At 40.7% G+C, this 23,932-nt stretch overlaps 2 protein-coding genes across 2 annotated transcripts in view; one reads left to right on the top strand and one right to left on the bottom strand.

Annotated features, from left to right (window-relative positions):
* The window catches only part of LOC145442888 (ribosome maturation protein SBDS-like), a 397,416-nt gene that overhangs the window by 81,329 nt on the left and 292,155 nt on the right, over nt 1-23,932 (bottom strand). The window lies entirely within an intron of this gene.
* LOC145442958 (E3 ubiquitin-protein ligase UBR5-like) overlaps nt 1-23,932 on the top strand; it is a 77,311-nt gene that overhangs the window by 33,991 nt on the left and 19,388 nt on the right. The window contains exons 30-42 of the mRNA XM_080320997.1: nt 1,573-1,744; nt 2,895-3,031; nt 4,390-4,696; nt 6,142-6,285; nt 7,886-8,171; nt 8,864-9,060; nt 11,003-11,251; nt 12,689-13,166; nt 15,804-15,970; nt 16,058-16,220; nt 16,915-17,018; nt 17,889-18,179; nt 20,348-20,518. Coding sequence (XP_080177123.1) covers nt 1,573-1,744; nt 2,895-3,031; nt 4,390-4,696; nt 6,142-6,285; nt 7,886-8,171; nt 8,864-9,060; nt 11,003-11,251; nt 12,689-13,166; nt 15,804-15,970; nt 16,058-16,220; nt 16,915-17,018; nt 17,889-18,179; nt 20,348-20,518 — 2,866 coding nt within the window. The remainder of the gene's footprint in view (nt 1-1,572; nt 1,745-2,894; nt 3,032-4,389; nt 4,697-6,141; nt 6,286-7,885; nt 8,172-8,863; nt 9,061-11,002; nt 11,252-12,688; nt 13,167-15,803; nt 15,971-16,057; nt 16,221-16,914; nt 17,019-17,888; nt 18,180-20,347; nt 20,519-23,932) is intronic.

Here is a 23,932-nt window from a genome sequence, read left to right as displayed (position 1 = left end):
CTTAAAATTCTTTATTATTTCCAAAACACGCCTTCAACTTGACTTTGCAGAAAATTTATGGGTCTTAAAGAAAACATAACGAGCGTAAAATATCATTATCGCATACCTCTGAGGTAAATCGCCGAGGTCAACTCATGTAAGATAATCGCATGGATGTAATTTATTTAGATTATAGGACGGTGGCTTATGTGTAATTTACGCCGTGAAATAGGTGGTGTGAGGTGTAGTTATGCAAACGTACTATATACTGACATATCTAGCATATACTTGACTTCTTTAATTGATGTTTCGACGGTTCCGATGCTTGTTGGGTTGTATTTAATCAGTGAATCCTTAAGAAAGGTCGACACAGTTTGATCTTTCGCATTTGAACTGAGTCCACGTACCTCTAAGTAGGTAATCAGAACGGTCTTGAACTTGCTGTAAACAAATTGTACAATTTACATGGCTACAAATTAGAAAGAGGTCTGAAGGAAAACACTTTATTAAATAAACCAAGCATCAAGTTGGATCAGGCTACTTCTATTTGGCATTATTTGAAGAAACAAATGGCTCTGTTTCTCATCCTATGTGTTGATAGTCTGCTGTGATATAACTTGTGTTGCAACTATTAGAGAGTTGTTTACTGTCCCGTTATTTCCTTTTATCTGTGGGTCATGCAGTGTTGTTCTCTAGGACGTTGTCACATCTCGTCATAAGCTCGAAGTTGTTGCATCGTTTTTATAGACAGGTAAACAATTTGGCGCTTCTTCGATATACGCCCGAGATCGAAACAGTGTTTCACGTAACACCAGCAAGTGCTTCCCATGTGCATGATACAATTTTATAACCGTCAAAATAATTTTTTGCCTTTGGAGAGATATTAGGGTTGGATGTGGGTTAGGGTCGAAGTTGGGGTTAGGGTATCCCAAGATTACGGTTGGGGAAGGGGGATATTAAGGTTGGCGGAGGGGTATAGGAGTTGGATGCGGGTTAGAGTTAGGGTCAAAGTTCAGTTTGGGGTATCCCAAAATTAGGGTTTGGCAAGGGGAATATTAGAGTTGGGGGAGGGGGGTCTTAGAGTTGGATGTGGGTTGGGGTTAGGGTTAAAGTTGAGGTTAGGGTTTCCCCAACCCTAATTTCCCCCTCTCCCCCAACCCTACTCTTGGGATACCCTAACCCTAACTTTGATCCTAACCCACATCCAACCCTAATCTCCCTCGTTTCTATTCCCTAATACCCCCCTCCCCCAACCGTAATCTTGGGATACCCTAACCCCGACTTTGACCCTAACCCACATCCAACACCAATATATCCATTCCACCAACCCTAATATCCGTCTATTCAAATGAAGAAAAATATATTTTGACGTTTATAAATGTATATTGTGTTCATGGGGAAACATTTACGGGTGTCATGGGGAACACTGTTTTGATCTTGGGCGTATATCGAAGAAGCGCCAACAATTTTATGGGGTTGACAGTGAAATTTGAATTTTTTAAATTTCATAAATTTTTCACGCAACATAACAATTTAATCAGTGAATCTCCGGGATTGTGTTCTGCCCTATTTCCAAGTGCAATTTATCTTAAGATTGAAGAGGACCAGCCCCACGGCCTATTGCGATTGTTGGGAGAAATGCGCGTGCCGGTCCCTTATCGCGGGAGACGGCGATAGCCGAACGGAACTGCTGCAGCTGCTCGTGAACGAAACTGATCTGGTCGATTTGGTCAACAACAGGGGGGAGACGCTGTTGCAGTTTTTGGTGAGTGTAAAATCTACGACGTTAGTTTTCAAAATGGTGGCCGATGCAATATTTTCGAAGATTCGTCAATCGAAATTCCCTTTTTCAAACCCAAGTTCACTCTTTGTCTTCTCCTGCAGCCTCTATATTTCCTACTTGCAACTAGATAATTTCAGCTGTCCAATTAGTCTAATTCTAGTCTAATTTGTCAAATGATTCCACACTCTCATTTTAATTCTGATGTAATTTCTGGTTTTCCTCAAAATGTTGCAGGAAAACTATGTAGTGCTGACCGAACCAAGCTTGTTGTACAGACACTTGCCGTTTTCGCGCTCGTAAGAGTGAAACGAACTTTGCTTTTTCCGTATTTCTTATACGAATTCGGTGATTCTAATTCTCTGATTTGGAAATAACTTTTGTATTTATAATCCTACTTCTAATCTAATTTGGAAAAAATGATGTAGCTATGATTCCAGTTCTTATCTAAAGTTTGAAAAAAAATGATGTAGCTATGATTATAGTTTTAATCTAATTTGTAAAAATGTTAGGCATGTGGCTATATAATTCTATTTCTTATCTAGAATTTGAAAAAAAATGATGTGGCTATGATTCTAGTTCTTATCTAGAGTTCGAAAAAATGATGCAGCTATAATTCTAGTTCTAATCTAATTTGTAAAAATGTTATGTATCTATACTTCTAGTTCTTATCTAGTTTGAAAAAAAAATGATGAAGCTATCCTATAATTCAAATTCTAATCTAATTTGAATGTCACTATGATTTTAATCTAATTTGGAAAAGAACGATGTAGCTATGGTTCTAGTTATTATCTAGTTTGGAAAAAATGATGTAACTACAGTTTTATGTGTAATCTAATTTGAATGTAGCTATAACACTTGTCCTTATCTAGTTTGATAAAAATGATGTTGATGAAATTCTAATTCAAATCTATTCCGGATAAGATGAAAATTTTCCAGTTGTAAAGCTCTATTCTGCGTAGCTCTCAATTGGACACTTCTACTCGTGTAGGAAATTGTGAAAAATACGACACCTGTTATGTCGGTAATTTCTCTTGGATTTCACATTCTCGAACGCAGTGAGCTTCTTCGCTTGGCATATCGTCTGTAGTTGTGCTATCACCATGACGTTGGCATGTTGATTTCGAATCGCCAGGCCAACACGGTAGCGAGACAAAGCGTGGAGCAAAGACAGCACAGGAATCGCGGGTCGTCCAGAAACAGCGGCGGGGGCAAGACCAACTTTTCGGGCCGCGACCTCAACGTGCCGCAACACGATTTGCAACCACCAACGTAAGTCGTCATGTGTTTTCCGGTCCATGGCATCATAGAAGTTGGACTACAATTTGTTAGCAATTGTAAGAACGTTACAACTTGTAATTGTTAATCTGTCGAAACTGATGATTGTCTTTCCGTCATGTTGAGCCCCGAATCCTAATCCTAATGCATTCCTGCTCTAACCCTTACTCCAAACTAACTCTTTAACCGCTAGCCCGATAACATACATACCAAATACCGATTTCGCCAAGTGTCTTAAATCATTTATTTCCGAATATATCATATGTTTTTACTAGGCCCATTTTATGTGACCCTAAAAAATCAATAATATGACTTGATTTTTCGGAAAATATGACTTTATATGACTTTATGACAAAATCGTGTATTTTTACAAGCGAACAACATCACTCGCACGGAACTAAAGAGTGAAACATACGCAACATAACAGTAATACACATCCATTTCTCTTTTAAACTATTGTTGCACTGCAGTTTCTAGTAGTGTGGAATGTTAGAGTCTTTGAAGTGAGGATTGGGACGTAAAATGTCTTTAGTAAGGAAAATGAGCACTCCACAGACACTTTTGCGGTTTTGCATAAAGCGCTGGTGAAATGCGTTATCTTTGTAGCTCCATAATTTGATTCACGTCATTTTTGTCCAATCGCTTCTTAATGTAATTTCTGCGCTCAAGCGGATCTTTCCCGAAATCGAGGGCATTTAGATCAGCGTGGGCCTCTCCATTTTGAGTATTAATTATAAATATTGTTATAGTGTAGGCATATTTCTGTTAACTGGCTAGTCAACTTTGGATCGTTGACTGAATTTTTGACGCCCATTGCAACACCTCCTTCACCTGCCTATGCATTGTGTATTTCTTCAACTTGTGGAAGTCTCTCGGTATCATATTGAGCAACATTCAGCCAGCTACCCCAACGAGTAGCTGCCTTACTTTCTTAGCGCTTGGTTGCATCACCGCTTGAATTGACACTTTTCATTTAAAGTATACAACGATATGACTTTATAACTCAAAAATATGACCGTATAACTTAAAAAGCTGATTTATGACCTAACCAGCAAAATATGACTTCATAACTTTCTTAATATACCTCATACAGACGAGGTTTTTGCGTTAAAATTGATTTCACGACTTACTGATGCATAGAAAAAAAATATGACTTTATTGACTTCAAATGGCCCTAGTTATTACCTTTCTAATACCAAGTTCCGATTACCGCAATTTGCTCTTCAGTGAAACATTCATTTCGAAGTTAATGAAGCAATGTTAAGTCCTTTCCTTTTTACTAATATTAGCTATCGTATTTACAATGCCAAATTAACGACTGGCGAATTCACCCGTGACCTTATTTTAAACAGATTTTGTCGGGACGCCTTCCTGAGCTTGCTGCAGAATTGGAAATGCGTACGCTCCACCGTCATGGCCAGCTACGACAAGAAGTTGGCTCGAAATCAGTCTGCCGGGGCCGCGTTTGACGCCTCGTCTGTTCTGCTGCCGGAAGAGGAACTCTGCCTGTACTCTCAGACGGGCGCGAGCAGGCTGGACGCGTTCTTGCTTTGTCTTATCGTGAAGTGTAACGTCATGTACCTTGACACGATGCTGGAGACTTTGATCAATCAGATGCAGAAGGTGGACGGGAAAGAGAACAAGGATCGGGACTTTAAGGTGGGTTAACTACAGGGTCGTAACCGAGTCAAAAGGTTCCGAGTCACAAGTCAATCTCACTTTTATAGTTTTGACTCAAGTCAAGTCGAATCATTTTTAATTCACCACCGAGTCAAGTCCGAGTTCAGGAGGGTCGTATCCGAGTTATAGTGTTGTGACTCGAGTCCGAGTCCATGTCATTCAGGTTCAACCCACGTTTTTCAACTCTGCTCAAGTGATATAGACGGTTTGCATTCATAACATGGTAATTTTTCTCAGTCTTGACAGTTTCTGGCACCTTTTTCCAAGTATCAGGACTGATAGACGAAATACCAATCATGTGGTCACTTTACTGTTCTTCGAAGTTACAATGGAATGCCGGTCTTGGCCGTCCTAGTCTCGAGTCATATGACTTGCTTCGAGTCATTTACGCATTTGAAATAATGACTCGAGTCAAGTCAGTCACAAACAATCATGACTCGAGTCATTACAACCCTGGTTAGCTGTGATGAGCAGTCTTGTACAAACTGCTTTTCAAAACTCACAACCAGAACTAATCCAAAACCTCTTATATAGTAATGCTTCTATAGGTTCGAATTGAGCCACAATTGCTGTGCAGTTTTTTTAGTCAACCCAACAATTTTATCGAGCAGCCGGTAAAATTTGACAAAATTTAATGTTGAACAGCACCTTAGAAGTATCTTTTTGTGAATCGATGATGTTTTGACCCCAAGATCACACGATGTTCAGTTACTGTTGATAGAATAACACAGGGTAGTACATTTTAGAATACTATGAAATTTTTGCGTCTCGATGTAATTGCGTATATGATTGATTGATTATAGGTCTCATACATTTATTGAAAAATCATCTAATCCACTTGGAATATGCCCTGTAAATTGTATCACTGGATTTAATGTGCGGATGCCGCATAATGATTGGTTTCAAACTGTGAATTATGATGTCCGAAAGAGATGTAATCAAAAAGGATTGTAATCTGTACGTTAATTTCTATTAGCTGTTCTGTAATTGTCATGCTGTGATGTAGGTGTATTACGTAGTGTTATGAAGCAACTTGTTATATTCTCTCAATTGTTATGTTACGGAATAGACCTATTGTCTGATTAGGATACTTCTAAAACTGTTGAAATAGCGAATAGATTTATGGTCAGGAAAAGGCCAAATGATCTCCGTGTGGTCGCATACGTGGTGGAGTGAAAAAAAAAATTTGAATTTCGAAAATTGCCATTGACAGTTGGTCTCAAATCTCAGATGAATTACTTCTATCATGGTATCAGGCTTGTGCGCCCTCTAGTGGTGGTGCAATTTCACCGAACGAGCCTAAAATAGCTAAATATGCCATATCTTGATAACCGCTTATGCTAGAAAGCTTGTTTTTGGGCCCTTGGAAATGCTCTAGTAGTGACTTGGTCATTAATTATTAAGCCTGCCTCTTTTTGCTATAGATTGTCCACGGACTCATGCGATCCCTGGTGCGGACATTCATCGTGATCAGCATCTGCTCCAGTCCTGACTGTTCTTCGTCGAAATTCATGGGAAGGTCGCTGTCGACGTCACAGCCTCTGAAAAGGCTGCAGAGAGCTTTCAACGTGAGTCGTGACTCGGAATCCTGTGCGTAGCCAGCCGAGAAATATATGGGGGTTCAATATAAATTGTACATGGAACGTACCTGCAGTGGTAGTTAATCGTGATCTGAATCTTGAGTCTTCACATAAAATCGATATGTAATGGAAATGAACGTTAATGTTTCAAATCCTATCCTGAATTTATTTGAAATCATGTCAAAATCCAGGGCGGGAATTTATTCGAAAGCCACACAAAATTGGAGAGTATTTGAAATTCTTCGTACAAATTCTAATCCAACTTGGAAAAAATTGCGCGTACGTACCCAATTCAAATCTGATCGAAGTTTCCAGACAATTTTACAAATCCAAACTTCTGGGTCCTAGTTCCAGACTTGGACAACTAGAAAAGTTTTAGCTTTTTCGAATTATATAAAAATTAGAAATAGAGCTAAACAGTTTTTTTCAAATTAGATTGAAATTAGAATTAAAGTTACACAAGTTTTCCCGAATTAGATTAGAATTAGAGCTAAACAGCCTTTTCTGAAATAGATTACAATTAGAATTAGTGCTACACAGATGTTTCCAAATTAGATTAGAATTAGAATTACTGAATTTGCAAAAACTTGGAAATGGAATGAAATTGTGATATTTGTTGTTGTATTTGTACTAGATAACATATTACTTCTTTTGTGGTAGCCATGGAGCGTCGTCCATGTTAGTCAGCACGGCGTTTTACTAACGTGAAGTTTTAAAAGTTGGATTATTGTTCGCAGAGTACAAGCTACCAGGGATGTAACCGAGTCACAAGGCTCCAAGTCAATCTCACTTTTACAGTTTTGACTCGGGTCAAGTCGAGTCATTTTCAATTCACCACAGAATCAGGTCCGAGTCGAAGTCAGCGGGCAGAGGTTCGGGTCCGAGTCATGGTGTTTTGACTCGAGTCCGAGTCCAAGTCATTGTGTTGACTGCTCAGTTTCCAGTTAAAGTCTTGTTGAACCCACTTTTTATAACTCTTTTTGGTGATATCAAATGGTTCGTATTTATAATATACTGATTTCCCTCAATTTTCACAGTTTCTGGTCGCATTTTCAAATGCCGGTACCAATAGACGAAATCCCAATAGTGTGGTTACTTTACTATTCTTCGAAATTACAATGAAATGTAGGTCTTGGCCGTCTGACTTTCGAGTCATATGACTTGGTTCGAGTCATGCGCAATGACTCGAGTCCAAGTCGAGTCAATACACAAATTGACTCGAGTCGAGCCGAGTCATTTCCGTATTTTGAGAAAATGATTAGAGTCAAGTCGAGTCATGACTCGAGTCATTACAACCCTGCAAGCTACTATGCTAACAGGCTCAAAATAACTACTATGACTGTACACTGTACAGTCATACAGACCTCAGACTCCCCCCGCACGAGATGAATATTCTTGTTAATTCGCTGCAAAATGCCTCGGACGAAAAATCATTTTCAGGAAAACGATAAATTAAATTAGAATTAAAATTAGCGCATAGGAACAATTCACAAATTAGCTTAAAATTAGATTACTGGCATTTCTCTCCAGTTTAGTGAAACTAGAAGTCTGCCTAGTTCCACCGTCACGTCTGTCTTCTTGTCTTCAGGCTCTGGCTCCCGTCGCGATCAAGGAACTCACGGAAATGGCTACGGCGTTAATCGACCCGGTTCGTTTGGGCATTGCCGTGCCGACCGTCCAGTTCTCATTCCTCACAAGCAACGCGGAAGTGATCAGCAGCTGCGAGGCGGCGTTTGCGAGCCCGCCCTTCCGATCGAAAGAGCCGCCAGGCAAGAAGAAGCCGAAGCCCACAAAGAAGAAGAAAGCAAGCGCAAAGACTTCGGCGACAGTTTCTAAAGCGCCTGCGACGCAACGGGCGCCTGATCATGACGAAGGTATATTTTATTTGTGTTCGGTGAAAACTTGATCAAACAGGCGATTTTAGTTACGGGGTATGTCGCCCAGATGTAGGATTGTAACCAAGTCACGAGGTTCCGAGCAGGGTTGTAATGACTCGAGTCACGATTTTCTGATGACTAGACTTGACTCGAGTCATTTTCTAAAAAAACGGAAATGACTCGAGTTGGACTCGAGTCATTGAGCATGACTCGAACCAAGTCATATGACTCGAGACTCACACGGCCGAGACCGACATTGCATTGTAATTTCGAAAAATAGTAAAGTAACCGCACTATTTGGATTTCACAGCGAGTTATCCGAGGAAACTGAGCAATCAACACAATGACTTGGACTCTGACTCGAGTCATAACCCCATGTCTCGGACTCGAACCCTCTGCTCGCTGACTTGGACTCGGACTTGACTCGGTGGTGAATTGAAAATGACTCCACTTGACTCGAGTCAAAACTATAAAAGTGAGATTGACATGTGACTCCGAGTATTGGGACTTGGCAAGTCGAGTCAATAAAAAAATTGACTCGAGTCAAGTCATATGACTTGGTCAGAAAATTTTTCATTAAAAAAAAAATGACTCGAGTCGGCAAAAAAATGCGAGTCGTGACTCGAATCATTACAACCCTGGTCAAGAAGTTATCGAAACCTTGTTTTTATTTTTTTCGACTCTATCAGAACCTGTCGATCCCGGCATTCGCTCCGACATCTCCACAGGGGTCGCGTTTTTGGACGCGCTCCGAGACAACGTGCTCACCCCGCTGTCCAGCGAACACCCTCTGGGCCATCGGGACTTTTTGGCGCCTTGGGAGAGTTTGGATGCTCGTGCTGATGACGAGGAGCATGATGATCATGATGTGGAACAGGACTCCTACGTGAGTTTTAGTTTTTGCGGTTTTAGCGAATCAGCATGAGGGCTGTTCAAAAAAAAAACTTTTCCTTCAGATTTCACTGGCTACTTGATGAAATTGTTAGGTCGGTTAAAAAAACGCTGCACACCAACTTTGACTCAATTCCAACCAGTAGACGCGAGAATCTTGCAGTAGAAAGTTTTGAATTTATCAATAAAAAATAAAAAATGAAATTTGAAAAATTTTTTTGTAGACCCCATAAAATTGGTAGTCTGTCAGTAGAGATTATGCACACCAAATTTGGCTCAATTCCAACCACTGAAGTCGAAGTTATTGCAGTAAAAAAATTCCTAATTCAATGACTTTATAATAAATAATTAAATAGTTACGGTAGTCACTGTCAATTCTAGTTTATTCAAATCTACTGCAAGAACCTCGCTTTTACTGTTTGGAAATGAGCCAAAGTTGGCGTGCAGAGTTTTTCCAACCAACCTAACAATTTTATGAAGTAGCCGGTGAAATCTGAAGGAAAAGTTTTTTTTAAACAGCCCTACTGTACATACTACAGAGTCTGAAGCAGCCTTGGAGAACTAGGTAGGGTAATTCTCGTTGTCTAATTAGTGGGGACAGTACAGACATGAACACGGCATTAGCACAACTGCGTTTGTATACATTGCAGAATATGCCAGGGAGAAATTAGTAGGTTTTAACACACAACGATAGCAGATTGCTACTGTGACATTCAAAACTACCGACTCTGTATAGCCACTTAATGGTAATTGTTAGCAACTGGTTGAGGATTGGAAAGAACACTGTATATCGACAATCGTATAAATCCAGGCGAACAGATGGCTTGAACTAATTAACCATTTTTAGATTATACACAAAATCTCTCTTTGACGGCATGAACTGCACTAAAAAATGAAATAAAAACTAGCAGAGAATTGATAAGAACATTGTATGTCAACAATCGTCTCACAAAATATGACGTTACCGGTCGATAATCTGGTCGGAGAGATTGCTGAAACGCTACAATTCTCTGCAAGTTGCTGACGAAGACCTCCGACGAGTGTCGGCCGAAAATGTTCTGGTTTATTTCAACATGGATATTTTATTCAATTGTGTATTGAAGTGCTGTATCTCCAAGAAGCTCTACATGTTTCTAGATGTTCGGAAACTAAATATTTTTTTTAAATGCGCGACTGAAACTAGAAGTACTTGAAACAAACAATAGAGGTAGGAGGCCAAGACGAGACATGCAATTTTTTCACAGAACAATTTTCTTATGGACAGATTCCTTCTAGTCATGCTCTTACCTCTAAAAAGTAATGGACAGAATTTTTTTTATTCAAGTTTATACAATGATTGAAGTGTGGGGGTGAGATGAGACAAAGCCTTCGGGGTCGGAGGGCTTTTCCATTAAAAGTTCACTGTTCAAGGCACACATAATAGATTATTTATGTAGTACCAGATGTGACATTACAAAACAAAATGATAACGAAACTCTTATTGTTGCTAGATCCCGTGGATAATTGGTTTTCAATGTCATTTGAATTCGTATATGATGTACAAACTCTTTTTAAAAGTGAATTATCTCATGTTTGTTATATTTTATTCATGATGTTGCCAGTTGGTTCATCGTTTGGGATGAATTGGCGGTGTAATGAGCGAGAATTGCTTGGTCTTGAACACAGTGTGTCTCATCTTACCCTCACCTGGGGGTAAGTTGAGACGTTTGAGCAAGGAAGTTTGAGGGCCAAGAAATCCATCAGTATGTTGTTCAAGATAACTCGAGACGTAATCGTGAGTAGTACAGGTCACAGGCTTTTCATTGGTACCAAAATGAATCCTCGGAAGTCGTTACTCTTTGAGTGGCGTTGAAATATCAGAAAAGTGACTCATCTTGGCCTCCTCTCCCCTGCATAGTTGCGAGGAGCAATTTTGCGTGATTTGCCAATTGTTTCAGGTTGAAACTCCGCCGATCGACACCGTGGTAGCGGAGGAACACGTGGAGTCGCAGGACCGGGTCGATTCCGCGGGCAGCATGAACGACGTGGTCTCGGAAGGGGATTTGGACATGGACGACGAGGACGACGCGCAGGAAGACGGTGGTGACGACAATAACTTAAATAACGATGACGAGAGCGACATGGATCTAACGCTTCTTGCAGGCAGCGACGCAGATACGGATGTCGGGACGGACTTCAGCGGTGACGTAAGTGTGATGTAATGATTCTAGTCGAATATGAGAAATGTTTTGCCAGTACTCAAATTATACCCTCATTTCCAGTATGAGTCAATATATCAATAAGATATAAATTTTTGATGCTTTTTTCCACTGTGGAACGCTGTAAACATTGTTTGTCACATTACAGGATATGAAACACGTAACACAATACTGTGCCGTGCGCACATCGGTTGGAAAAGCAGCATTGTCGTAAAAGTTGTATACGTGTACTTTTCACTTCGTTCATAGTCCGAGTGACTCAAGAATGCTTGAGTCAAAGCCTTTTACTCTGTATCATGGCGTCCAGTTAGAGGGTGGTTACGCCTTGCCGTCGAAATATGATTTGCCGTAGACAAGATTATTACTGCGCCTAAGGCACAACCAACTCTGGCTCTGACTCCGTATCACACCCTGTTCACCAACTCCGACTCCAAAATCACCGTGAATCCACTCGGAATATTATACATCCATTATATATGTTAGACACGTATGGTTCCCAGGAATTATGCACTCGCTGCTAGAAAATAAGTTTGCGATGGTTTGAAAACGTATAAACTTGATACTTTCTGTAACTGCGACGGCAATTTTTTGTGACATTCGGTTCGATTTCAAGTGCAAGGAGTCGTAGTCGGAGCATTTCAACATACTCCGACTCCAGCCGGTATGTGCTGCCCCAACTCCAACCCGGCTTGCCAGGGCCAGACTTGGGCAACTGGAAGTTCATATCAAGTCGGTTTCTTGACTGGTTCTAGTTGCAGTTGTGGATTTTGAAAATTGAGTAGTTCTAGTTCGAGTTCTAGTTGCGTATATCGTAAAGTGAGTAGTTGTAGTTTTATTTAGGCATTTTAAAAATTATGTAGTTCTAGTTCTAGTTGCGAGTTTTAAAATTGAGTAGTTCTAGTTCTAGTTGCGCTTTTTGAAAATCCAGTAGTTTGTACAAGTCTGTTGCTGACATTTCGCTCTAATTAGCGAATTGAGAATGACTCGACTTGACTCGAGGCTAAACTCTAGAAGTCAAATTGACTTGAGGCTCGGAACCTCGCGACTTGGTCACAACCCTTCTCCTGACGCCTACGGTACAAATTTTCAGTTCGCGACAATTTGACTTGGTCGCAAGTGCAGGGTTGTAACCAAATCGTGAGGTTCCGAGTCGCAAGTCAATCTCGCTTTTGTGGTTATGAGTTGAGTCGTTTTTAATTCACCGTCGAGTCAGTGAGTAGAGAGATGAGTCCGAGTCGTAGTGTTGTGACTCTCAAACACAAATTGACTCAGGTCAAGTCATTTTACGCGTTTGAGTCGTCACAACCCTGCATGCTGCAAGAATACTGCTCCATATGGTGCAAATTTTTAGCGCGTGACACGCTGGCGAGTGTAAAAAGGTCAGGTGACTTGTAGCGGGTGTTTAATTTCCATTTTTTTCCGCAGGAAAACGACGACAAAGACAAGGAAGACAACGAAGGCGACGCGCGCCATCCCCTTCTCGTATTCAGCGAGATCTCCGACAACAACCAGGACGAAGACGACGACGATCAAGAAGACGACACGGAAGACGGAGACGACAACGACGAAGAGGAGGAACAAGAATCTGCAAACGCAAACGCGAGAACACAACCGGAAAACGACGACGACAACAGCAGCGATGACGACGACGAAAATAACCAAGACGAAGACTCCGGTTACCGTGGCGATCAAATTTCCGCGCTAGAAAGGCCCGCGACCAGGGCCCGGCGTTCGACGCTGTCCCAGGCGCCGCAGTCGATGAGATGGGCGTTGGGTGCGGCCGGAGGGGCCGCGGAAGGAAGCGGGACTGGACGGGCGGGTCAAAGGGATTCTCCGAGGGGGATGATGTATTCGGACCACCCGCATGTAGGGGTGAGGAGGAATAATGCGAGCATGATGGACGGTGAGTGACTTTTGCACTGCAGTACCGCACGAGTCTTTTTTTAAATGACTCATATCAGGCTTTTCATAAAAATATTTTGATTTATTTAAAAATATGTCTTCAAATTTCAAGGGGGACGTCATGACATTGTCAGGCTGCCTACAGAAACGATGCGTAACAAATTTGGCTCTAAAAATTTTCGATTTATTTTTAAAAATGAGTAATTTATTTTTTCTAATTTCACTGGGGACTTCCGAAAATACGTGCAGCTATCATTGTAATTCTAATCTAATTTAAAAAAAATAAGGTGTAGCTATCATTTTGATTCTTGTCTAATTTGGGAAAAACTGTATAGCTATCATTCTAACTCCAATCTAATTTCTGGAAAATGTGTAGCTATCATTCTAATTCTAATCTAATTTGGGAAAAAATGTGTAGCTATCATTCTAATTCTAGTTTAATTTGGGAAAAACTGTTGCTATCATTCTAATTCCAGTGAATTTGGGATAAACTGTGTGGCTATCATTCTAATTCCAATCTAATTTGGAATAAAAACTGTGCAGCTATCATTTTAATTCTAATCTAATTAAAAGAATACTGTGTAGCTATCATTTCCATTCTAGTTCAATTCGGATAAAAATTTGTGTAGCTATCATTTTAATTCTAATCTAATTAAAAAAAAATACTTTGTAGCTATCATTTCAATTCTAGTCTAATTTGGAAAAAATGTGTTGCTATCATTCTAATTCTAATCTAATTTGGGGGAAATTGGGTAGCTCTAATTCTAATTCTAATCTAATTTGGGGAAAACTGTAGGTAGCTATCATTTTAATTCTAATCTAATTTGGGGAAAACTGCGGGTAGCTATCATTTTAATTCTAATCTAATTTGAAGAAAACTGTGCAGCTATCATTCTAATTCCAGTTTAATTTGGGAAAAACTGTGTAGCTATCATTCTAATTTAGGAAAAATGATGTAGCTATCATTCTAATTCTAATCTAATTTTGGGAAAAGTGTAGCCCAGTGGTTCCCAACCTTTTTCGACTCATCGCCCCCCTTTTGAAGCTCGACTCGACCTTTTCGGCTACCTATCAGCTATACCCTATTTCATGTACTGTTTCGTGAGTCACCGTATTTTGGCTAAGCGCGCGAAGAATGACAAATTTATTTAATTTATGTTTTAATCGGTCAATATGGTAGGGAATTGCATATATATTGGTACCAATTTTTTATCCTCTCTCTGCTCACGTAATCAGATTCACCGGTAGAGCTGAGTCTGGTGTGTTGGAAAAAGTAGGACTCTTAAATATTAATTTAACATTTTTGGGCGGACCCGTTGTTATATTGATTTCGTTGCATGATGCCTTTCCGTGACCTCCTATATCTGCTATGTCAAACTTTATGGAAATCGCCAGAACGTACCAAACTAAAAGACGCACATGATTTCAAAGTGGTATTTCTTGACTGGTAAATAATTTTTCTCTGCGGGATGGCATTTGTCCTGCAGGGTTCAGATCGACAGGAGAGGAACATTCGACGCCAGCCATTGAGGCGTCTATGGACAATTAAACATATATGTATATTTTATATATATCGAAGTTTTCGGTCAGCACAAGGGCATTCCTTTTCGGCTTAGGTCTTCTCGCTGCTGATCGTTCTGGCATACTTCTCGGAGTCGTATGTTACATGGCCTATAACTTCATATGTCTTGGTCTGTTGTGGCGCAGTAATGGCCGACGCCGAAGTCTCCATTTTCCAAAATCATGCGTATTTTTGTTAAAGAAAGAGTACCCCAAAATCAAGATACATGACAACATTAAATCGCGCAGCGCGAAAAGTTTTTTGAAAAAGTTGCATGAATTTCTAAAAAATTACTATACATTTTATGTTAATTCACAAAATAATTTTGAGCCCCCAAATGGGGGGGTTTAGGGTGCGGTAGTTACGGTCCTGACGCCATATAGCTGTTTTAACACGCCATCGCCCCCTTCGTCCGTTTTCGCCCCCCTATCGCCCCCTTCGTTATTTTCGCCCCCCTAGACCGCCAAATCGCCCCCCGGGGGCGATATCGCCCACGTTGGGAACCACTGGTGTAGCCTATCATTCTAATTCAAATCTAATTTGGGGAAAACTGTGTAGCTATCATTCTGATTCCAGTTTAATTTGGGAAAAACTGTGTAGCTATCATTCTAATTCTAGTCTAATTTGGGTAAAACTGTATAGCTATCATTCTACTTCTAGTTTAATTTGGAAAAAACTGTGTAGCTGTCATTCTAATTCTCATCTAATTAGGGAAAAAAGGTGTAGCTATCATTCTAATTCTAATCAAATTTCGGGAAAATTGGGTAGCTCTAATTCTAATCAAATTTCGGGAAAATTGGGTAGCTATCATTCTAATTCTAATCTAATTCAGGAAAAGCTGTGTAGCTATCATTCTAATTCTAATCTAATTTGGAAAAAACTACAGCTACAGTTCTAATTCTTATCCAACTTAGCAAAGCTGAAAATTTTATATTTTTCCGATCCCGAGTCTTGACTCGATCGCTCAACAACTGTCTCATTCTCGTAGCATATCTGTTTTCCCTGGTCACAAATTCGAATTTGTAATATGTATGTATGTAACCCGTCGTAAGCATAGATTTCCTTACCTTTCCATAGGTGACTCCAGCAATGCATCAAAACAGTCCACTACGACGACCAGCAATGCCCAGCTGGCGCGTGCGTTTGGAATCTGCGTTCGCGAAGCCGCCAAGCTGATATCTTCGACGTGGCAGGGAGATCATAAGATTGCGCCCTTGTCGACTTTTCTCGACATCAATTGTGAGGTGAGAATGCTCGGATTTTTTTAGTGCGTCGCGTTCCCATTTTAAACGCTGTCCGAATTTATCGAATGAACTCCCGGCTTTTCCTAGGACGTCCGCGGCTTGAAAGACTTTGCGGACCGCACGTTATTCGAGACGTGGAAATGGCTGTTGACCGTCGTAGACGCCACCGAGGCTCAGCTGAGATACGGCCAAGTCCTGTCGCTGGCCGGTAGCCCCGGTCCCACCGTGGCGCCCACGCAAAGTCGAAGCAGTAAGTATGGCCGTCTCGTTGGCCGAATACGACTGATGCTCGAGTAGAGAATATCTAGCGAAATGGATCTCAGTGTTTTCGGTTTACAGATTGGTAAAACTCAAAAATAGATTTTGCGGACCGTTGAACCTGGAATGGCATTGCGGTAAAAGCATGCGACTCGAAACAAAGAATAGGAACTTTAAATTTATGAGAAATTTGCTGTTGTCTTTTTGGTTTGAGATAAAATTCTAGTGTAGTTTGAAATTTTTTAATTTATTTCGCTAATTTATGAACAAGGTTGTAACCAAGTCGCAAGGTTCCGAGTCACAAGTCAATCTCACTTTTATAGTTTTGACTCGAGTCATTTCGAGTCATTTTCATTTCGCCAGTCGAGTCCGAGTTCAAGTCATGTAGTAGAGGGTTGAGTCCGAGTCATAGTGTTGTGACTCAAATCCGAGTCCAAGTCATTACGTGACTTACTATTCTTCGAAGTTACAATAAAATGTCTGTCTCTGCCGTCCTAGTCTCGAGTCAGATGACTCGGTTCGAGTCACGCACAATGACTCGAGTCATTTTACACATTTGAAAAATTGACTCGAGTCACCGAAAAATTGCGAGTCGAGCCATGACTCGAGTCGTTACAACCCCGGCGTAGGCCTACACGGAAATATTTTCCCTCGTTCACTAATTACTTGTCCCGTTCTCTGTTCAGTGAGGTCGTTTTTGGAGCGCCCCGGAGGCGTGACGATGTTCTCAAAATCGTCGTACTCGAGATCGGCGCGGGAGCAAGAAGCAGACTCGAGCAAATCTCGTCAGGTAGGGACCGTAATCTAATTTGTGAAATGATACTTTGCCTGCTTCGTTAACATCTGATCCTTCTTGCATTGACATTTGCACGTAGATTTAACTCGATTGATCTGTTAGAATCAGTGATTCCCAACCCAGCTCCACGATACCCTTCTTGCGGCTCTGATCGACCTCTAAATGTGCCACAAAAATATGATAGACGGCAGTTGTTTGTTTGTTTGAATAGTCATAGTCAATTTCTGTGTATGAACGCTTAAATGGGGGATGTTAGGTATGTCTAAAGCCGCCCAAGTCCGCTTCTGAAAACCGGGAAAGTGAATTCTCCCAGAGTAGCGTCAAACGCATGGATGAAAATCTGTCAGATAAGGATATATCTTGACTTTTGCTGGTCTTACACCTTTATATATCGTCTCTGTGAAGAGTACATTTCGACCCAATTTCAGTAACATCAAAACGACAGCTCATAGTCAAATATAAATTGCAGTAAGTGTAATATTAATCTAATACGATCCCCCGCAAACTTGTGCATCAAGTGCTGGAATGTATGAAGAGCTATCACATAACGACATAACAGCAGGCCTATGCTGTTGTGGTAATGATATGCATTTTCAGTTTTATTTCAATGTGCAGCACTCGCCAATCTGCGTCCATCAATGCTAAAATAACCGACATATAATCTATAGAAGTCTATCTGCATGCTTTTGAATTATCTGCTCGAGTGTTTTCATGCAGGAATATGTACAGCAAAGTTTGGAATGCGGCTCTGAACATTGTCTGTTTTCGAAATACCCTTCCTCTCATCTTTGATTTAGCTCTCCCCCTTTTCTCTCGGCTGGCTGAGCGCCTGCTAGTAGTGACACTTGATTATTCCTGTTGCAGGACTTCTTAAAGTACGCACTCTCTCTGATGCGGGGCCACACCGGAGAACACGGCGGCTACCTGCCCGTGGTGAACGTGTCTGCCTTGAAGCACGTGGCTTACTGCCTGGACGCGCTCGTGTTTTACCTGCGTAGGACCCTGCCCGTGTCGGAGGGCAATGAGAAGACGGTGGAGTCGGACCGTAAGGAGAAGGACCGTAGGATGGCGTCGGCGTTGCATATAGGGTATTGTACCACGGATGATGAAGATAATGAAGACAGCTCGCCTTTGAAGCAGGATGTGAATATGCCGGTACGTTGCTTCGCGATATACAATTGAATAGTATATCGATGTTGCAATGGACCCGCATATTTTCGGCTGACACTCGTCAGGGGTAATCGTCTGCAACTAGTGGTGAATTGGGGAGAACATTGCATATCAACAATCGTCTCACAAAATGAGACGTCACCAGCATGAAATTTTGAATAAGAGAGCGTTCAATGTACTATTTTTTAGCAGGGTTGTAATGACTCGAGTCCGACTCGAGTCAATCTGGGCATTGACTCAACTTGGACTCGAGTCATTGCGCATGACTCGCACCAAGTCATATGACTCGAGACTCAGACGGCCAAGACCGACATTTCATTGTAATTTCGAAGAATAGTAAAGTAACCGCACTATTGGGATTTCGTCTAACGGCACTGGTACTTGAACATGCGACCAGAAACTGCTAAAAGTGAGGAAAATGAGTATATTATAAATGCGAACCATTCGATATCACCAAACAGAGTTACAAAAGTGGGTTTACAAGACTTTAACTGGAAACTGAGCAGTTGACACAATGACTTGGACTGAGACTTGAGTCATAACACATTGACTTGGACTAGCTTGATGCGCGGCAATCTAAGGCCTTAAATACCGCCATTGGCAAACACTTATTGAAAAATCCCGCTGGTACGAAAAATTATCAAGGCAACAGATTTCGTAGTAATGAGAAGCAGCCAAATTCAGCTGTAATTAGTCAAGCCGTTGTTGTTGCGGATGATCAGCCATGCGGTGACTAAGGCTATTATGACTCACAGGTTATGACCAGTGGAGAGCTTAATCCTGTTTGTAGTTTCCACTTGGTTAAATAAAAGTGAACCGCTGGATGAGGTAATAGAAAAGACATGCTTTGCTAGTTAAAATTGTATTTCCTTATTATAACCTACTTTTCGTTATGAATAGGATCAAGGATGGACAGCTAAAGTGGCTTATTTTAAACCAAATCCTCCTCCATATACAATTAGTCATCTTCACGAGTGAATTATCATAAGAAATGTATGCGAGGATGTATTCTGCAAATTGCAATAGACCCACCTCCGATTCCGGGGACTAGCGCATCAACATAGCTGCCGGCTGGGTTGTTCAAGAATAAACTTTTTTCTGGCTTCCGGGGGCTTCGCCGATTAACTTGTTAGGTCGCCTAAAAAAACGTTGTGCACCAAACTGGTAGATGTGAACGCACAGGAGTTTGAACTTGAAAAAGATATTTCAAATTTTTCTGTCAACCCCATGAAATTGTTGAGTTTTCTAGAAAAACGATGCAAGATAAATTTGACGCAATTCCAACCAGTAGGAGCGAAGTGGTTTGAGTTTTTCATTCATAATTTTATAATTCCAACTTTTTCCACCGCAGCAACTTTGCTTTTACCGGCTGGAAGTGAGCAAAAATTGTTAAGCATCGTTCTTTTAGAAAACTTAACAATTTTATGGGGTTGACGGGAAAATTTGCTGACGATTGCCCCTGACGAGAGTCAGCCAAAAATATTCGGGTTTATTTCAATATCAATCAGGGTTGTAACCATGTCACAAGGCGCTGTGAGTCACAAGTCCATCTCACTTTTATAGTTGTGACTTGAGTCGAATCGAGTCATTTTCAATTCACCACCGAGTCAAGTCCAATTCATCGAGCAGAGGGTCGAGTCCGACTCGTTGTAGTATGACTCGAGTCCAAGTCATTGTGTTGACTGCTCACTATCCAGATAAAGTTTTGTTAAATCCACTTTATAAAACTCCGTTTAGCGATACCTTTATAATATACTAATTTTCCTCACTTTCAGCATTTTCTGGTCGCATTTTCAAGAACCAGCACCATTAGACAAAATCCCAATAGTGTGGTAACTTTACTATTCTTCAAAATTACAATGAAATGTCGGTTTCGGTCGTCTGAGTCTCGAGTCATTTGACTTGGTTCGAGTCATGCGCAATGACTCGAGTCACCAGAAAATCGTGACTTGAGTCATTACAGCCCTGAATCAATACTATTCAATTGTATGTTAAAGTTCTGTACCTCGAAGAAGCTCTTCAAATTACTACTTCTATTTAGTAATTGAGTATAAATTTACTACCCTACTTCTCCTTGCGTACCTAATACGCGAGATGGAACAATTTTCAACATTGACCATTGTCGGGCCATTATACTTGACGTACTCTTTCAGCAGGACGAGTTGTTTTCAATTGCGGTCAGCGACGTGCTGGTGGGAGGCATCATCGCAAACGCCCAGCGCAAAATAGACCCGGCCGGGTCGTACGCGCACCCGCAAAAGACCTTCTTTCGCAGATCGGAATCGATGACGTTCTTGGGAAGCAGCGAATCGGACACGTTTTCTGTGAGTCTTGCGTTGAAAATTTGTATATTCAAGTGGAAATAGCCCATTCCTAGTATAGAACTTTAAGAGTCTAGCACAGTGGTTCCTAAACTTTTTCGGTGCGAGGGCCAAATTTAGAATTTCAGAGTACGGTCGGGGCCGCACGAATACTACGGCTATGAAACGGACCCAAACAGTCACCATGACCATTTCGGAGTAGTTTTATTGCCCTGACGAGATTTCAAAACTGTACATTGTTTACCGCTACTTACTGCTGCATTGGGTGTCCGTTGAGTGAATCAGCTTTTCTAGCCTAAACGCGCGAAGCGCGAGAAATTTCTTTAGTTTCATGACTGAATCGGTCAATATGATCGGGAATTGCATGTATTGCTATCAATTATCATCCTGTCTCTGTTCACGTAATCTGATTTACCGGCAGAGCTGAGTGAGGTGTGTTTGAAAAGGTATAGGCCCCCTCAATAGTAATTAAACATCTCCGGGGGTATACCCGTTGGCAGGAACGTAACAGCACTTCGTCAGGACCCCGAGCTCCAATAGGGTGATAAACTGACCCCGCATCACGTTGTTCGCTTTTGCCACGAAATTAAAGTTGTACTGTTTAGTGAGACAGCGCGACGCGCGAATATTTCGATAATTCATGATAAAATCGGTGAATAAGATCGGGAATTGCATGGTTGTCTTCTTTGCCCACGTAATCAGATTTACCGATAGAGCTGAGTGAGAGGTGTCTTTGAAACTGCAGACCCCGTAAAATTGAACATCTTCGGGTAGGCGGACCCCCAGGTATGACTTCTTTACATGATGTTATTTTGTGACCTCCTGTCTGCTATATCAAAAAATGTAGAATTGCCCAAACCTACTAAACTGAAAGATCACACGATTTCAGATTGGTATTTCGTCACTGGCATATAATTTTCTTTCCTGCGGGATGGTATTTGTCTTGTGAGGTTTAGATTGCCAAGACAAGACCATTCGGCGCCAGTCATTTAGGCTCCTATATGGACGATTAAACCTATCTGTATTTTGTATATATAACGAAGTTTTTGGTCAGCATAAAAGCAGTCCTTTACGGCCAAGGCTTTCTCGCTGCCGATCGTTCTGGCACACTTCTTGGAGTCACATGTTACATGGCCTAAAACGTTATATGTCTTGGTGCGTTGTGGTGCGGTCATGGCCAACGCTGATATGCCCATTTCTATAAATCTTGCGTATTTTTTCTTGGGGAAGAGTAGCCAATAATCAAGATATGTGGCGAATTGAAATCGCGCCTAGCGCGAATAATTTTTGAAAAAGTTGCGTAAATTTTCAAAAAATACTCTATAATTTATGCTAATTCACGAAATAATTTCGGGCCCCCTTCGAGATCGCCCCCCCCCTCAATTGGGGAGTTTGGGGTGCGGCAGTTACGGCCCTTACTATAGGACTACCAATTATGCTGCTTTTACCCGGCTAAGCAGTATGCATCTCGGCGTATTCAACCGTGAGTCATGTGCTGCACATCTAGTTTTCATAGGGTTACCATATGTCCTCTTTTAAGATGATTTGTATTCCTTTTTGATTTTTTTCAAAGTGTCCTCGGAGGACGCCCAAATGTCTTCTTTTATGAGATTTTGTCTTCTTTTTTGAGGATTTTGGTTACATATAGGGCCAAATTCGACTGCTATACATTAAGTCAGCACTGTAGGAACGCTACGGCGGCTATTTCGGGAGCTGAACCGGAAAGTTGACCTTTTATTTCAGTCAACCTACTGTTAATGTGAAAGAAAAACTGTATTTTCCGGGAGTTGAGCCTCTTTTTCATTTTTAGTCAAGCGACAACGAAGTGGGAAAAAATACCATTTTTTCAGGATTTTCCTCCGGTTTTGAAAGTTATCAATACATATTTATATCTATAGCTACTGCTCGTTCAACTGGAAAGTTAGGGCACATTGCATTGAAACAGCAGTGATGTAACTTTAGCAGTCTATACTCACAACTTTCCTGCAATTCTATAATTAAAAACTACAGAGGCCAAGCCAAGCAAGAGTATTTTATAAATATAAATTTTATTTTTTGTCATAAATCGATTTCTTAATATATTTTTGGGGCCGCAAGAAGGCCATCTGGGGGCCGCGCTTGGGAATCACTGGTCTAGCAAGTCAAAATTTAGAAAAAACATCAAAATTTACAATTTTTCTCTTGGGGGCTTGAAGTATCAACATAGTACCTATACTCTTGCCTTATCTTACCCAAAACATAACTAAACCTCTTAATTTCGATTTTCATCTGCACCGGTTTAGTATTTTCTGTTGCTGGTAAAATGTTAGCGTTTTTCTCCATTGTAAAATTTTGTTGAACAGCTTCATGGTAAATCAAAAATTAGTGTGACATATATGTCGTATAGTATTCACTCCGGGTTTTTTGAAAAGCTAACATCGAGACCTATGTTATGTTAAGAGTCGTTTGGCCTTGGTCTATCTTGCTCTGAATTACAGAGCTTCACAGCAAACTTTTTGAAAAAATTACCTGAAATATGAAATTTTGAAATTTCTCCGAAAGGGGTTGCACACATTCCTTTAGCATAACACAGCACTGTCCTAGTACTGCTTAAAAAAAGGCGTTAGATTGAAAAAAGGGATTCACAATTTTGAGATTTTGCATTCCCCGTGTCGGTGCATTTTTTCTCCTTCAAATCCAAAATCTGCAGGGTAGAATAAACATTTTTGATTTTTGTGTGTATAGCATAGCGACATCTAGCGACTGTTAAAATTTCGTGGGGATGGGGGGGGCTATCCGAAAATCAGGTTTTTGACTTGCTGGTACTCTTAAGATTGCTTTCATTACAACAGCCGTTGCAGTGTTATTATAACTCCAGGACTTTTCAGTTGCCTTTTCAAGAGTTGTCGTCGCCAGACTTGTTCAAACTGAAAATGTAGATAGTTTACAACTAACTACTGATTTTTCAGTAGTTCTGGTTCTCATTCTAGTTTTAGTTTTAGTGCTAGACCAGAGTCATCCGAGAGTCACCTACTAACAGTGGCCAGGGTGAATTTTGGGGTCGAAACCCTTCCCCCTTTCAAATTCGAAACCCAAATTCTTAGCCAGTTTCCAAGCCAGCAATTCATGTTATCCGTTCTTAGTTAGTTGCTGGTTTTCGAAGGTCATTGGTTCTAGTTCTAGTCGCTAGTTTTGAGAAGTAAATAGTTTTAGTTCTAGTCACACAATTTGTAAATCCAGTAGTTTTTCGAAGTTGAATATATTGTTTGTGGCTAGATTCAAAAGTAAAACCAATATGACGTGGACTCAATTGTCTTATTTTTAGATTATTTATTATTCTCACTATACTTATTTCTCAAGTTCTGTATGACAAATAATGATTTTTTATCGAGGTCAATTTGAAGTTTTTAATAAAAATTTGCCTTCGGCTCTGGTGTT

The sequence above is a fragment of the Botryllus schlosseri genome, chromosome 7 (genome assembly GCF_051294905.1).
Source record: "Botryllus schlosseri isolate E-star chromosome 7, Bs_hap1, whole genome shotgun sequence".
In the NCBI taxonomy this organism is placed as follows: domain Eukaryota; kingdom Metazoa; phylum Chordata; class Ascidiacea; order Stolidobranchia; family Styelidae; genus Botryllus; species Botryllus schlosseri.
Note: the sequence above shows the minus strand (reverse complement) of the source record. Positions and strands in the feature narration are given on the sequence as shown.